The 12884-nt window shown below is 50.1% G+C and overlaps 2 protein-coding genes across 3 annotated transcripts in view; both read left to right on the plus strand.

The window, feature by feature from the left end:
* The window catches only part of LOC119061001 (UDP-glucuronosyltransferase 1-6), a 59878-nt gene that overhangs the window by 4366 nt on the left and 42628 nt on the right, over window positions 1-12884 (plus strand). Inside the window, exon 1 of one of the 2 annotated variants that reach the window (XM_053655210.1) lies at window positions 248-1135. The exons of the other annotated variant lie outside the window; for it this stretch is intronic. Within the exon in view, the coding sequence (XP_053511185.1) occupies window positions 281-1135 (855 nt within the window). The 5' untranslated portion in view covers window positions 248-280. Of the gene's footprint in view, window positions 1-247; window positions 1136-12884 lie in introns of those variants that run through there. 2 annotated transcript variants of the gene reach the window in all.
* Window positions 10151-11431, plus strand: LOC128625841 (UDP-glucuronosyltransferase 1-6-like). Its single transcript, XM_053655212.1, has one exon. The coding sequence runs from the start codon at window positions 10203-10205 to the stop codon at window positions 11214-11216; it is 1014 nt and encodes a 337-aa protein (XP_053511187.1). The 5' UTR covers window positions 10151-10202; the 3' UTR covers window positions 11217-11431.

The following is a 12884-nucleotide window of genomic DNA, read 5'->3' on the forward strand; positions in this document are numbered from 1 at the left end:
GCATTGCAGTGCAGGGCACGATTTCCACCCAGGCAAAGATCAGAACTATTCTTATCTGCGAAAGACGTCAGAAGGTAGCTGGGTAAATGCTATCACTCATTATATTGTGCTGAGTAAATCATTGGCAATGAGTGCGTGTGTGTGTGTGTGTGTGTGTGTGTTCATGAGTATATATGCCCTGCCCTGGGGCAGGTTTTGTGCCCGTGCTTCTTCCGCCCACAGTATCTGTCACGGAACTTCGAATCCAGGCGGCTGGCTGGCTCGGGGCAGCCGCTACCCCATGGCTCGTGCGGTGTGGACAGGACTCCTTCCTCTATGTGCGTGTCTCCTGCTGGCACCTGGCTGCGCCCAGGCTGGCAAGCTGCTGGTGATACCCATGGACGGGAGCCACTGGTTTACCATGCGCCCTGCCGTGGAGAGCCTTGCCCTCAGAGGGCATGAGGTGGTCCTGGTCAGGCCAGAGGTGAACTGGCGCCTGGAAGTCTCGTCCAAATACACAGTGAAGACTTACTCCACATCATACTCTCTGGAGGACCTGAACCGTCAGTTCAAGGTTTTCGCTGACTCCCGCTGGAAGACTCAGGGAAGCAGTATATATTCTCTGCTAACGAATCCAGCCAACCTTGTTTTTGACTACTTTTTTTCACACTGTAGGAGCTTGTTTAATGACCGAAAATTGGTGAAATACATAGAAGACAGTTCTTTTGATGCAGTGTTTCTAGATCCCTTTGATCTGTGTGGCTTAATTGTAGCCAAGTACTTCTCACTGCCATCTGTGGTCTTCACCAGTGGCATGTTCTGCCACCATCTGGAGGAAGGCTCCCAGTGCCCCAGTCCCCTCTCCTACGTCCCTCGAGGCCTTCTGGGCTTCTCAGACACCATGACCTTCTGGGAGAGGGTGCGGAACCACATCACCCACTTGGAGGAACGATTACTTTGTCACTATTTTGTCAAAACCGGGTTAGAGGTCGCCTCCGAGATTCTGCAGACCACCGTCACAGCATATGACCTGGTCAGCCCTGTGTCCATCTGGTTGCTGCGCACTGACTTCGTGCTGCAATATCCCAAACCCGTGATGCCCAACATGGTCTTCATTGGCGGCATCAACTGCCTCCGGAGAAAGCCCCTGTCTCTGGTGAGTTGCCTGAGCTTCAGCACGGTCACCATGGTTACCACAGTCTGGCCCAGGTGGGGAAGAGAAACAGCTTCTGAACAGAGCCATGCGTGGCTTGTAGTTTACATTAGCAACGTTTTCCATTCCTGGGTGGTTCAATGAGTTCCTTTGTGTCAATTCATTTCATTGTGTTGGCAAATTTTATGAGCTGTCCCCTCTGATATTCATTTGGAAAAAATATTGAAAAACAGTAAGAAATCAAACTTTTCTTTGTTAGTCCAGTGCAAGCCCCTCAGAAAAAAAATGCTCTTAGCACTTTTGTTTGCATCTTATCCAAATTTTTGTGAAATTATTTTACGTACATGCCATAGCTCTTGTAAATCCTTACACTCATGTTTATAAAAATGAAATCTACTATCAGACTGAACATACTGTGTTTTACCTTACCTTGGGTTTTTTTTTTCACCTGTTGATAAATCATGGAGTTTTTAGAGCCAAGACATGTGAATGTGTGACATTCTTTTTAAGAATTGGTTAACTTTCTTCATTTTGAGTGCACCGTAGTTTATTCTAGTAACCAATATTGATTGATAATTAAGCTTTTTTCTTCTTTTAAACAAGTATGACTGTACTAATCATTTTAAAATAAGCTCTTTACATTCATCCTTTTTCTATAATCTGAGAAGTGTAGGTAAAGGAGAGAAGGAGGCTGGTGTGGAAGGAATCGTGTGACAGGTGAGAGACTGCTAGTGGCTGAGAAGACTTTAGGAATCAGAGGTGGATCGTGTGGTTTTGAGTTTTCTTTGTGCTGTGCTGAGACAGCTCCTACCTTAGGAACCCTTGACCTTCATAAAAGTTTTGTTGTGTGAAGCAGCCTGACCTTTGGAGCTGCTGCATGGGTGAGGTATCAAGGGGATGAGTCTTATGTTCGATTTGAAGTAAAAGAATATCCTAGCGTGGCTGGTGTAGCTCAGTGGATTGAGCACGGGCCTTCGAACCAAAAGATCGCGGTTCGATTCCCAGTCAGGGCACATGCCTGGGTTGCAGGACAGTTCCCAGCAGGGGACGCAGAGAGGCAACCATACATTGATATTTCTCTCCCTCTCTCCTTCCCTTCCCCTCTAAAGATAAATAAATAAAATCTTGAAAAAAAAAGAATATCCTAAAGACATGGAAGAGGAGACCAGGATTCAGTAGAAGATGCAAATTAAAGTTCGAAGGGGACAGTGACCTGATCTGTGGACAGGATATTGCATGGACATACCACTCAATCTTACCTAGATCTTAAGGAGCTAGATGACCCCAGTTGGTATAGACCCGGCTCTGGATTTCACCAAATCCTGTTGCAGGCTCCTCTCCATTCCCGGGTCCTCCATCCCTCTTCCTTGCCCTTCCTCCATTACTTCCCTCTATTCCACTTTACTTCTCCGTCTCCTTTCTTACCTGTGTTTTCCTTTCTATGCCACTTCCTCACCATGAACTCTGTCACCCAGGGGGCAACCAGGGAGGGCATCCCACTGGCTGGCTCAGGCCCAGTCGGGGGCAGTGAAGTTGTGCCCCGAGGCATGCTCTAAACACTGGAGGGTCAGGAGGCGGTGCCACAGGGCGTTTGAGAGCATGGACCCTGGACCATCCCGACCTCCTCCACAGCAGACCTCCTCCAGCTCTGAGACTAGCGGCTACATAGCCTTTGATGAAGAAGCTCAGGGACCAAGCTAAGTTAAATAGGGCAAAGTAGTACCACCAGACAGAACTTTTTTTCAGATTAAGAACCATGATGTGTGCCGGAGTGCCTGGGAGCACGGACTCCGTGATGGCCGGAAGTGGGTGGGCGATGTGCATCTTCCAATCTCCACAATATTAACATTAACCATAGGATCAGGCTCTTAAAAAAAAATAGAGCCTGGCCAGGTAGCTCAGTTGGTTAGAGAATCGTCCCAATATGCCAAGGCTGTGAATTCAGTCCTTGGTCAGGGCTCATGCAAGAGTCAACCACTGAGTGCATCAATAAGTGGGACATCAGAAATCAGTACTTCTCTCTCCCTTGCCTCTCTCAAATGAATAAATAATTTTTTTAAATGTTTAAAAAGTGATCAGATATCCATATTGTCCTCTTTGGGGGAGCCTCCATGAATTGTCTAACCCTCAGATGGCTGGACCATCCCCTAGGGGGGAATGGGTAAATTCAGTGTAACAAAGGCTGGCATGGGTTGGTATTGCTCCAAGCCCCCTTTGCAGATAAAGGAACCGAGGCACAGAGAGGTTGAGTGACTTGCCCTTGGTCATGCCTCTGGGATGTGGGAAGACAGAATTTGAACCCAGGCATTCTTTTTTTTTTTTAACATTTTATTTATTCATCTTTAGAGGGGAAGAGAAGGAAAGAAGGAGAGAAATATCAATGTATGGTTGCCTCTAGTGGGTCCCCTACTGGGAACTGGCCTGCAACCCAGGCATATGCCCTGACTGGGAATTGAACGGCCATTTTTCATAGGCCCGTGCTCAATCCACTGAGCTACACCAGCCAGGGCTCCTTTTTTTTTTTAAATTGAGATATGATTCATATCACAACTTTCACCCTTTATAAATATACTATTCAGTGGTCTTAAGTATACTCATGAATACAAGCAACATCACCTCTCTCTAAGTCCAGTGCATCTCCCACCCCCTACACACAGTCCAAAATGGAAGCCCATGCCCACTGGCTGTCACCCGCCCACCCCACCCCGACATCCACAAGTCTACTTCCTGTCTCTACGTATTTGCCTATTCTGGACATTTCGCACAGATGGGATCCTGTGCTGCGTGGCCCTTAGTGACAGACTTCTTGCACTTGGTGTTTGAAGTCTATAGGCTTTGTAATGTGTAGGGTCTTCATTATTTTCATGGCTGAATAATATTTCATTGCATGGCTAGATTGTATGTTGCTTATCCATCCATCAGTCGGAGCACCCTGGGCTGTTTTTACAAGCCGGCTCTGGCAAATATGCTGCTGTGACCATTCCTGCTTAACAAACCCAACATTCTTACTTCAGAGTCCTTGGCCCTAACCTTGCACTTGGCTGCCTTCCTCTGTTGACTGGAGACTTTTCAGGCAGTGTCCTGCCTGTGGCTTTTTGGGAAGTTATGTGCTGTGAAATTTGCCAAGGGTGTGTTTGACTTACATCACATGGCTCCTGATCACTCAGGGGATACGACGTTTGTTGGTTGTGTGGTAGTTATGGAATAACATTTAGTGGAATCTCCTTTGTTAGTTAACATCTAAGGTCCTTTACTGAACAAATATCTATCAAGAGACTTCTGTGCGTGTGACTTGCCAGGCAACAGGGAGACAGACATTAACCGGTTACAAATTAGGAAACACACTTTGGAAGAAAAGTCAAGGAAGTGAAGAAATTGGTACCAGGCCGCCTGGTTGGGTGAGGAGGAGAGGCCAGGAGGAGCTGGGGGAAGAGCGTGCTGAGCAGAGAAGACAGCGACAGGGTGCAGCATGAAGCCAAGTACCACGAGGACTTTAGTCTGTGTAACCTAGACACGGTCTTTGCCCTCCACCCCTGTGTCCTAGGGTTACTTTGCCATCGTAAATGCAGATGAGTGGAAGTCCTATATTATGTCTCTTCTGAGTTGTTTTTTTGTTATGGCTACTGAGTGGCCCCCGCCCCGCCCCACTTCTCCTGGCCGCTGGAACCACCACTCATGTGGATGGAATCCCCCCAGATGCAATGTTCTTGGAAAGAGCCTGCTGGGCTGTGCCTGCCCTGGAGGGGCGGACCTGCACTGTGCTCCCCCTGTGACCATTTTGGGTCTTCTTGTTGTCTAGACAGACCCAAACCAGGGTACAGCCCCCTTCCTGGCTCTGATCATTGTAGGGAGAAAATCCTGCTGGCGCCTCTCCTCGTTCTGGGGAGGCTGAGATGAATTTGCATCTTGGCTGCATTCTGGGGACCAGCCCTGTGCTTAGCCTGGTCCCTTCCATCCTGTCCCTCAGGCTTCTTCATGTTTCCTGGGGCCCAGCATGCCTCCGAGCCAGCAGGCATGGGTCAGGACAGGACTCTGTGTGCCAGTTCACTGTGCGTGACTAGCAGTGGGCAAGTCTGTTCTAGCCGCGCTGGGACCTGCCTTGCACTTGGACAGCCTGGTTCCCACATCCCTTGCCCTTTTGAACCTCCCTCAGCAATGTGGTAGATGCAGCAGGATTGACGTGACCCTCTCTCCCTGGGTTTCGTTTGAGACGCCTGCAGACTGGGAGCTGGGGCAAGCCCCTGGCTGGGTGGCAGGGCCAGAAGCAGACACCTGGCCTTCGGACTCCCACTTCAGGCTCTCCCTGACTGCTGTTTGGGCTGGTACTTCTCAGCTCCTGTTTCTGAAGGACAAGGGAAAGATTCCATGCTCACAGTGGCACTGACTGGCTTCTCTCAAAAAAGAACACATGGTTCTGTTATATCCACCGGACGCGAGAATAATTTTCGAAGACCTTTCAGGGTTTTGATCTTATTTTATTGGCCAAGCTTAACCTGCGCAGGGGTCGAACTCTCGGGGTGTCCGGAGACACGGTGCCCAAAAGGGCTGCAGATGAGAGACGCGCCGAGCGCTTACAGCTAAGCCCTTATATAGGGATGAGCAAGCAAGCGTTGAACAGAAGCAGACGTGGCAGTTAGCTATTTGCTGACAGAGACCGCGCATGGGAACGGGATGTAGTTTCGAAATTCAAAACTAAACAGATTACAATCTGCCTATCTTGCTCTAAGTAGGGCACTCACGTGCTGCAGGCTGTCTGCTCAGCCTTTGTTTGCATGCTGTTCCTTGTTCCTGTTTTGCTGTGGTCAGGCTATGTTCTCAATTTCCCAGATCTCAACAGTTCTTTATTTTTTTTATTTTTTTGCTGTTTAATATTTATGTATTTATTTATATTGATAATGCAATTACAGTTGTCCCAATTTTTCCTCCTTTCCTCACCTCCACCCAGCATCCCCCCACTCCCTCCAGTGAGTCCCCCTCCTTAGTTCATGTCCATGGGTCATGCACATAAATTCTTTGTCTACTCCATTGCCTATGCTTGCTCTTAACACCCTCCTGCCTATTCTATACCTGCCAATTCGTACCTCCTCATACCTTCTCCTTCCCCCTTTTTCCCCCCAGACTTCCATTCCCACTGGCCCCCACCCCAATAGCCTCCATATCTATGATTCAGTTTCTGTTTTGCTTATTCGCGTAGTTTGTTTTTTAGATTCAATTGTCGATAGTTATTTATTATTGTCTTTTTAATGTTCATAGTTTTGGTCCTCTTCTTTTTCTCAAATGAGTCCCTTTAACATTTCCTATCATAAGGGCTTGGTGAGGATGAACTCCTTTAGCTTTACTTTGTCTGGGAAGCACTTCATCTGTCCTTCGATTCTAAATAACAGCTTTGCTGGATACAGTAACCTAGGCTGTAGGTCCTTATTTTTTATCACTTTGAATACTTTTTGCCAATCCCTTCTAGCCTGCCAAGTTTCTTTTAAGAAATCATCTGACAGTCTTAGGGGAACTCCCCTGTAGGTAACTAATTACTTCTTTCTTGCTGCTTTTAAGATTCTCTTTACCTTTAACCTTTGGCATTTCAATCACAATGTGCCTTGGTGTGGCCCTCTTTGTGTCTGTATTGTTTGAGACTTTCTGTGCTTCTTGGACTTGCATGTCTATTCCCTTCACCAAATTAGGGAAGTTTTCTTACATTATTTTTTCAAATAGGTTTCCAACTTCTTGCTCTCTCTTTTCTCCTTCTGGCACCCCTATGATACAAATGTTGGAACATTTGAAGTTGTCCTAGAGGCTCCTCACACTATTCTTGATTTTTTTGGATTCTTTTTCTTCTTGCTGTAGTGATTAGATGTCTTTTTCTTCTTTATGTTCCAAATCATTGATTTGATTCTTGGCTTCATACACTCCCCTGTTGATTCCCTGTAAATTGTTCTTTATTTCAGTTAATATATCCTTCATTTCTGCCTGGGCATTTTTTATACTGTTGAAGTGCCCAGTGAGTTCCTTGAGCATCTTAATAACCAGTGTTTTGAACTCTGCATCTGATAGGTTGTTTATCTCCATTTTGTTTAGCTCTCTTTCTGGAGTTTTGATCTGTTCTTTCATTTGGGCCGTGTTGTCTCCTCGTGTTGGCAGCCTCCCTGTGTTTGTTTCCCTGTACTAGGTAGAGCTGCTAGGAATCCCTGCCTTGGTAGAGTGGCCTAATGGAGTAGGTGTCCTGCAGGGTCCAGTGGCACAGCCTCCTCTGTCTTCCAGACTAGGTACTCAAGGTGTGCCCTCTGTGTGGGCGGAGTACGTCCTCTTGTAGATGAGTTTTGATTGTTGTCAGCAGGTCAATCGAAGGGATTTACCCAGGCCGGACAGCTGGTGGGAATGGCCGTGGCCCCTGGCCAGCACCCACCTTCTTCCGTGGCTTATGGAGGTGGTTGGGTGGTGCTCCAATGTGGCCTATAACCGTCTCCTGGTGCACAGGCTCTGGGGTTCCCAAGGTGGTGCAAGCCAAGGTCAGTCTCCACCTGTGTTCTGTCTGGGGCCCCTCGAACTAAGTTGTAAAGTGATCTGCAGATGGCCGTTCCTTGTGTCAGGCCTGGGGCCACTCGGTGAGAGGTATGGGACTGGGCTCAGCTGTTGCTTGTTGGAGCAGATTTAGGACGGTCTGAAGCCTGTGCCCAGCTCCACCCTTCTCGTGGAAAAGCCACTGTTATCAGGGCGTTGCCTGGGTGGGGCCTTAGGTGATCGTCAGGGCGGGGCCTACTGTGTGATCTGGGTGGATGGTGACTCAGATATGGTGCCTGAGAATGCTGCTGTTTCTTCCACCCTCCCAATCCCCACCGGATCTTTACAGCCAGAAGTTGTGGGGACTTACCTTCCGGGCACTAGAACCCTGGGCTGGGTAGTCTGATGTGGGGCTGGGATCACTTGCTCCCAAGATATCCCTCTGTTTTATAACCACCACACGTGGGTTTGGGACCAGCTCGCTCAGCGTCTCCACGTCTCCATGTCTCCAAGTCTCTGCCCTTCCTACCCATCCAGACGAATGTGGTTTCTTTAATTCCTTAGTTGTCATTCTTCCATACGGCTTGATTTCCTGACAGTTCCGAGTGACGTTTGTTTTATATTTTAGTTGTAATTTTGCCGTGGTTGTGCCAAGAGGCAAGCTGCATTTCCCTACGCCTCCATTTCAACCGGAAGTTCTAGCACATGGTCTTTAAATATTCTATTTGATGTGTGAACCCTGACAATCAAAAAAAAAAGAACAAAGAAGAAAATGAAATGTGAGAATAAAACCAATAGGCAAATCAAAAGCGCATTCATTCATTCATTTGGCAAACTTGTGCCAAGTGTCCACCATGTGCCAGGCATTGCTCTGGACCCTGAGCACACAGCCGAGAATGAAAGGAATCACCCCTGCCCTCGAAGTTTGAGGACCGCTGATCTAGAAAGAGCCAATTTTATTTTTCCTTCCGAAGCTGGGTGAGGTTGCCAAAACAGTCCTTTCCTGGGCAGCAGGCCTCGGTTGCCCAACTGCAGAAGGGTGGTCAGCTGGGGGTTAGTATTGCCTGAGATGATGGCTAAGGGTTAGGGTTGGGCTGTGCTCCCCCCCAAAATATGTTGAAGTCCTGACACCTGGAACCTCACAACACGACCCTATTTGGAAATACGATCTTTGCCGATGCAATTAGTTCATGGAAATGAGGTCAGTAGGGCGTGCCCTGGTCCAGTAGGACCTGTGTCTTTATCTGAAGGGGAAATCTGGACACAGGCAGGCACACAGGGAGGACACCATGTGATGGTGGAGGCAGAGGAAGGGCGATGCTCTGCAAAGCCAGGGCCTCCAAAGACGACCAGCGAGACACCAGGAGCCAGAAGCAAGCCTGGCACAGGTTTCCCCTCAGAGTCCTCAGGAGGAACGGGCCCAAATGACACCTGGATCTCAGCCTCCAGAGCTGCGGGCATCAACCTGTTTTCCAGGCCACCCAGAGCGTGGCCCTTTGTTACAGTGGCCCTAGGAAAAGAAGACGACAGGAAATTGTTTCAGAAGCCAAGCGCGTCGTTGGGGTCCTGCTGGGGGAACCGCGTTCCTGGGCGATGCTGGCTGGTCGAGTCACCTCCATCAACTGCTCTGTCCGCGGACGCCTTCCCATTGTTTCCTGTTTCTGCATTTTCTTCTCTTCTTCATTTCCACTTCCTCTTCTATCCCCTTCATCCTTCCTGTAGTTCTTGCATTCACAGGGCAGGGCCATGAGATGTTTTAGGGGTGCTTTCAACCCCCGAGTGCCTCTCCGTTCAGGCCACGTAGAACCTGGCTGTGCGGCCAGACCCAGAGGGAGCCCCTCCCAGGGACCTGTGCTCAGCTCATGCTCACAGCCCCTGGGGGAAGGTCCTGATGCCACCCCACGCACGACAGGCGCAGCAGTGCGGGTGAAGGGCGGTGGGGCCACGCAGGGCTCAGAAGGGGCAGGAGGCTCCAGAGTGCATGTTCTTCACTGCCTAGTGGGAACTGTGGTGTCAGAGCAGCTCTGTTAGGATTCCATTCTGTCTTTGATGTAACAGAGACTCCCAGTAACAGCAGCGCAACCAGGTGGGTGGGAGGGCTGGAAAGGTCTATCAGACTCCTCTCTGCCTGCCTTTTAATCCGGCTGCCGCTGTGCCAACTGGGGCTCTGTTTATGCTTGCTTGCCACTGTGAGCCAAGTTGCTAAGGAAGTGGAAGGACACTGACACCACATGTTCGTTTGTGAACATGCCCATCACTGATGCTGCGGTGCCCTGGTGCTTAGGAGAGAGGGCTGCTCCGGGCTCCAGGGGCCTCTCCAAGTTTTCCTCAAACCAGAGAGACAGGCATTTTGGTGCAGACCAAGAGAAGAAACCCAGAAGCTCAGGCAGAAACTAAGATGCACAGTTGGTTCAAGTTACCTGTGTGCTTAAAGACAGTTAAATATTAATTTGGGTTGTTGCAAAATTCAGAGTGTGGAGAGGTGGGTGGGGCAGGGTAGGGAACAGAGCCAGAAGTCCTGTGGTTTAGGGCGCATAAATTTTTCATTCTTGTTGGGCCCGCAGTCGCCGTCAGGATGGCCTGCACCCTGCATGCGGTTCTGGGCATTTCTGCAGGGGTGTTCCTCTTCGCACTTTGGGGTGTGGTTCTGGGTGGCAAGCTGCTGGTGGTCCCTCAGGATGGAAGCCACTGGCTCAGCATGAAGAACATAGTGGAGGTGCTCGGTGACAGGGGCCATGACGTTGTGGTGCTGGTGCCCGAAACCAATATGCTCCTGAAGGAGTCCACGCACTACACCAGGAAAACCTTTGCGGTGCCGTTCGATCAGGAGGAGCTGCAGCAGAAGCTCCTCGCCTTTGGGTACCAGCAGTTTGCTGAGAGGTCGCTCCTGAATGCCAGCCTGGTGGAGTACAGGAACATGGAGATCATCAGACACATGATCTTTGTCGGCTGCCAGAGCCTCTTGAAAGACTCGGCCACCTTGCGTTTCCTCAGGGACAGCAAGTTCGACGCCCTTTTCACAGACCCAGCCATGCCCTGCGGGGTGATCCTGGCCGAGTACCTGGGCCTGCCCTCCGTGTACCTGTTCAGGGGCTTCCCGTGTTCCCTGGAGCACACGTTCAGCCGCAGCCCGAACCCCGTGTCCTATATTCCCAGGTGCTACACCCAGTTCTCAGACCGGATGACTTTCTTCCAACGGGTGGCCAACTTCCTCGTTAACTACTTGGAGAGCTTTCTGTTTCACTGTCTGTATTCAAAGTACGAAGAACTGGCCTCAGATATCCTCAAGAGAGAAGTGCACTTGCCTGCCTTGTATCGGAAGGTTTCTATTTGGCTGTTAAGATATGACTTTGTGTTGGAGTATCCCAGGCCGGTCCTACCCAACATGGTCTTCATTGGGGGAACCAACTGTAAGAAGAAGGGAGTCCTGTCTCAGGTTGGTGGCTTTATTTCTTTGCAATGGTGCTGTTTCGCCACCCTCTGCTCACACTCCTTTGGCTCCTCCAGCAGCTGTCAGCCGGGAGGGCTACCTGGAATGGGGTGCCCAGCTCGGAGTAGGGGGGAGGGAGCCCTGAGGCCGAGCTTTTGAGCTATGCAGAAGCTTCGAATGAAGACAGGGCTGCACCTGGCAAGAGCAGGAGATAGCCTTGGCTAGGTAATCTGGGGACATCGGTAGATGAGCCTGAGAAGTCTCCAGGCCAAACCCTACCCTTACCTGCTGAAGAAGCAGGTGAGGGCTTGCGCAGGAGGATGCAGAGCTAAGAGATCAGTCCAGGCCAAAACCAGATCTCCCAACTCTGTGTCCTGCTCTTTGCTCCAGCCCTTAACCAGGGCTCAGCAAACTACAGCCATTGAACCACATCAACCCAGTGAGGCCTGTGGCTGTATGGCCCAGAGCTAGGAATGGTTTTCATGTTTTTGAATGGATGTTAAAAACAACAATAAGAAATATGGGGCAGAGGTGTACGTGGCCTGCTACGTCTACAGAGTTAGGGTGTAACCCTTTACAGAGAAGGTATGTTGACCTCTGACCCGAGGCAGGTGTCTGTGGACGCCCTCAGACACTGGGGGAAGAAGGCCAGGCACTGCTGTGGAAAATAAAACTTGTGAGGCTCCAGGCGTCCCACCCTGGTCCCCACTGTATCAGCAGAGTAAGAGCTCTAAGGCTTGGAATGAACCCGCCTGTGTGGCCAAGGTAGGTGGCTTAACCCTGAGCATTTGTCTCTCCCTGTGTGGCGTGGGAAGCCTCAGGACATGGTGGTGGGTGGGCAGGGAAGGCCAAGTTCCCAGGACACTTAATGTGATGCAGATAGGACAGGGCCACTTTAGGCCACGATCGTGGGATGGAGGCCCGCAGACGGGGCCGTCCAACTCTGTCTCCTAAAGGGGCAAACCGGTGCTGCTCTCTGAGCGTGTTGCCCAAGGCCACGGCCGAAGCGGGTGCAGGGGCAAGACAAGTCCCCTCTCCCTGACACTCTCCCACCGGTGGTCACCCGCTGGCCTGCAAGTAGCAGCCTCACGCAGGGAAGAAAGAAGGCTGATTGGCCTGTCAGCGGGTCTGGCCAGCCTCCTCCTGGCCTCGTAGACTTGGACTTCTGCTTCCTCATCTGGAAATGGGACCAGCACCGTCTGCTTGTCCTCGCCAGGGTTGTGTGAGGGTCAGGTGGCAGCATGTAAAAGTGTATGAGTGAGAGAGAGAGGACGAGAGAGAGAGAGCACAGGTGTGGGCTGTCAGAGGAAACCGCACCCTCCCCTCCCCTCTGCCCCTTAGCTCAATCTAGGCTGACACTTTCTCCCTGTGAGGTGATGAACACAGGTTTTTTAAAAATAGATTTCATTTATTTATTTTTAGAGAGGGAAAGAGAGTGAGAAAGAGAGAGAAAAACAGCAATGTGTGGTTGCCTCTTGCTCGCCCCCTACTGGGGACCTGGCTCTCAACCCAGGCACCTACTTTGACTGGGAATTGAACCAGCAACCCTTTGGTTCACAGGAGCTCAATCCCCTGAGCCGCATCAACCAGGGTGACAACGTGGTTTTCTTGCGACAGTTGGGGGGAGCATTTCCCCAGAAAAAGAGGTTTCAGTTCCTCAGCAGTACCTCTTCTGTTCCAGAGTTTCCTCCTCTGGTGTTCCAGAATCATCTAGAGAGTGGTTCTCAAGTAGGGGCAATTTTGCCCCTCGAGGGGTAAATCCCTGAGGACATTTTTGCTGCTGCATTTGGGAGGTGACACTGTCATCTAGTAAGTAAAGTCCAGGGA

This window comes from Artibeus jamaicensis, unplaced genomic scaffold, assembly GCF_021234435.1.
Source record: "Artibeus jamaicensis isolate MK-2021 breed Jamaican fruit bat unplaced genomic scaffold, CSHL_Jam_final contig_944, whole genome shotgun sequence".
In the NCBI taxonomy this organism is placed as follows: Eukaryota; Metazoa; Chordata; class Mammalia; order Chiroptera; family Phyllostomidae; genus Artibeus; species Artibeus jamaicensis.

What these genes read in the sequence shown, in the direction of transcription:
- LOC128625841 (XM_053655212.1), top strand. Translation starts at nt 10,203, where the DNA reads ATGGCCTGCACCCTGCATGCGGTTCTGGGCATTTCTGCAGGGGTGTTC.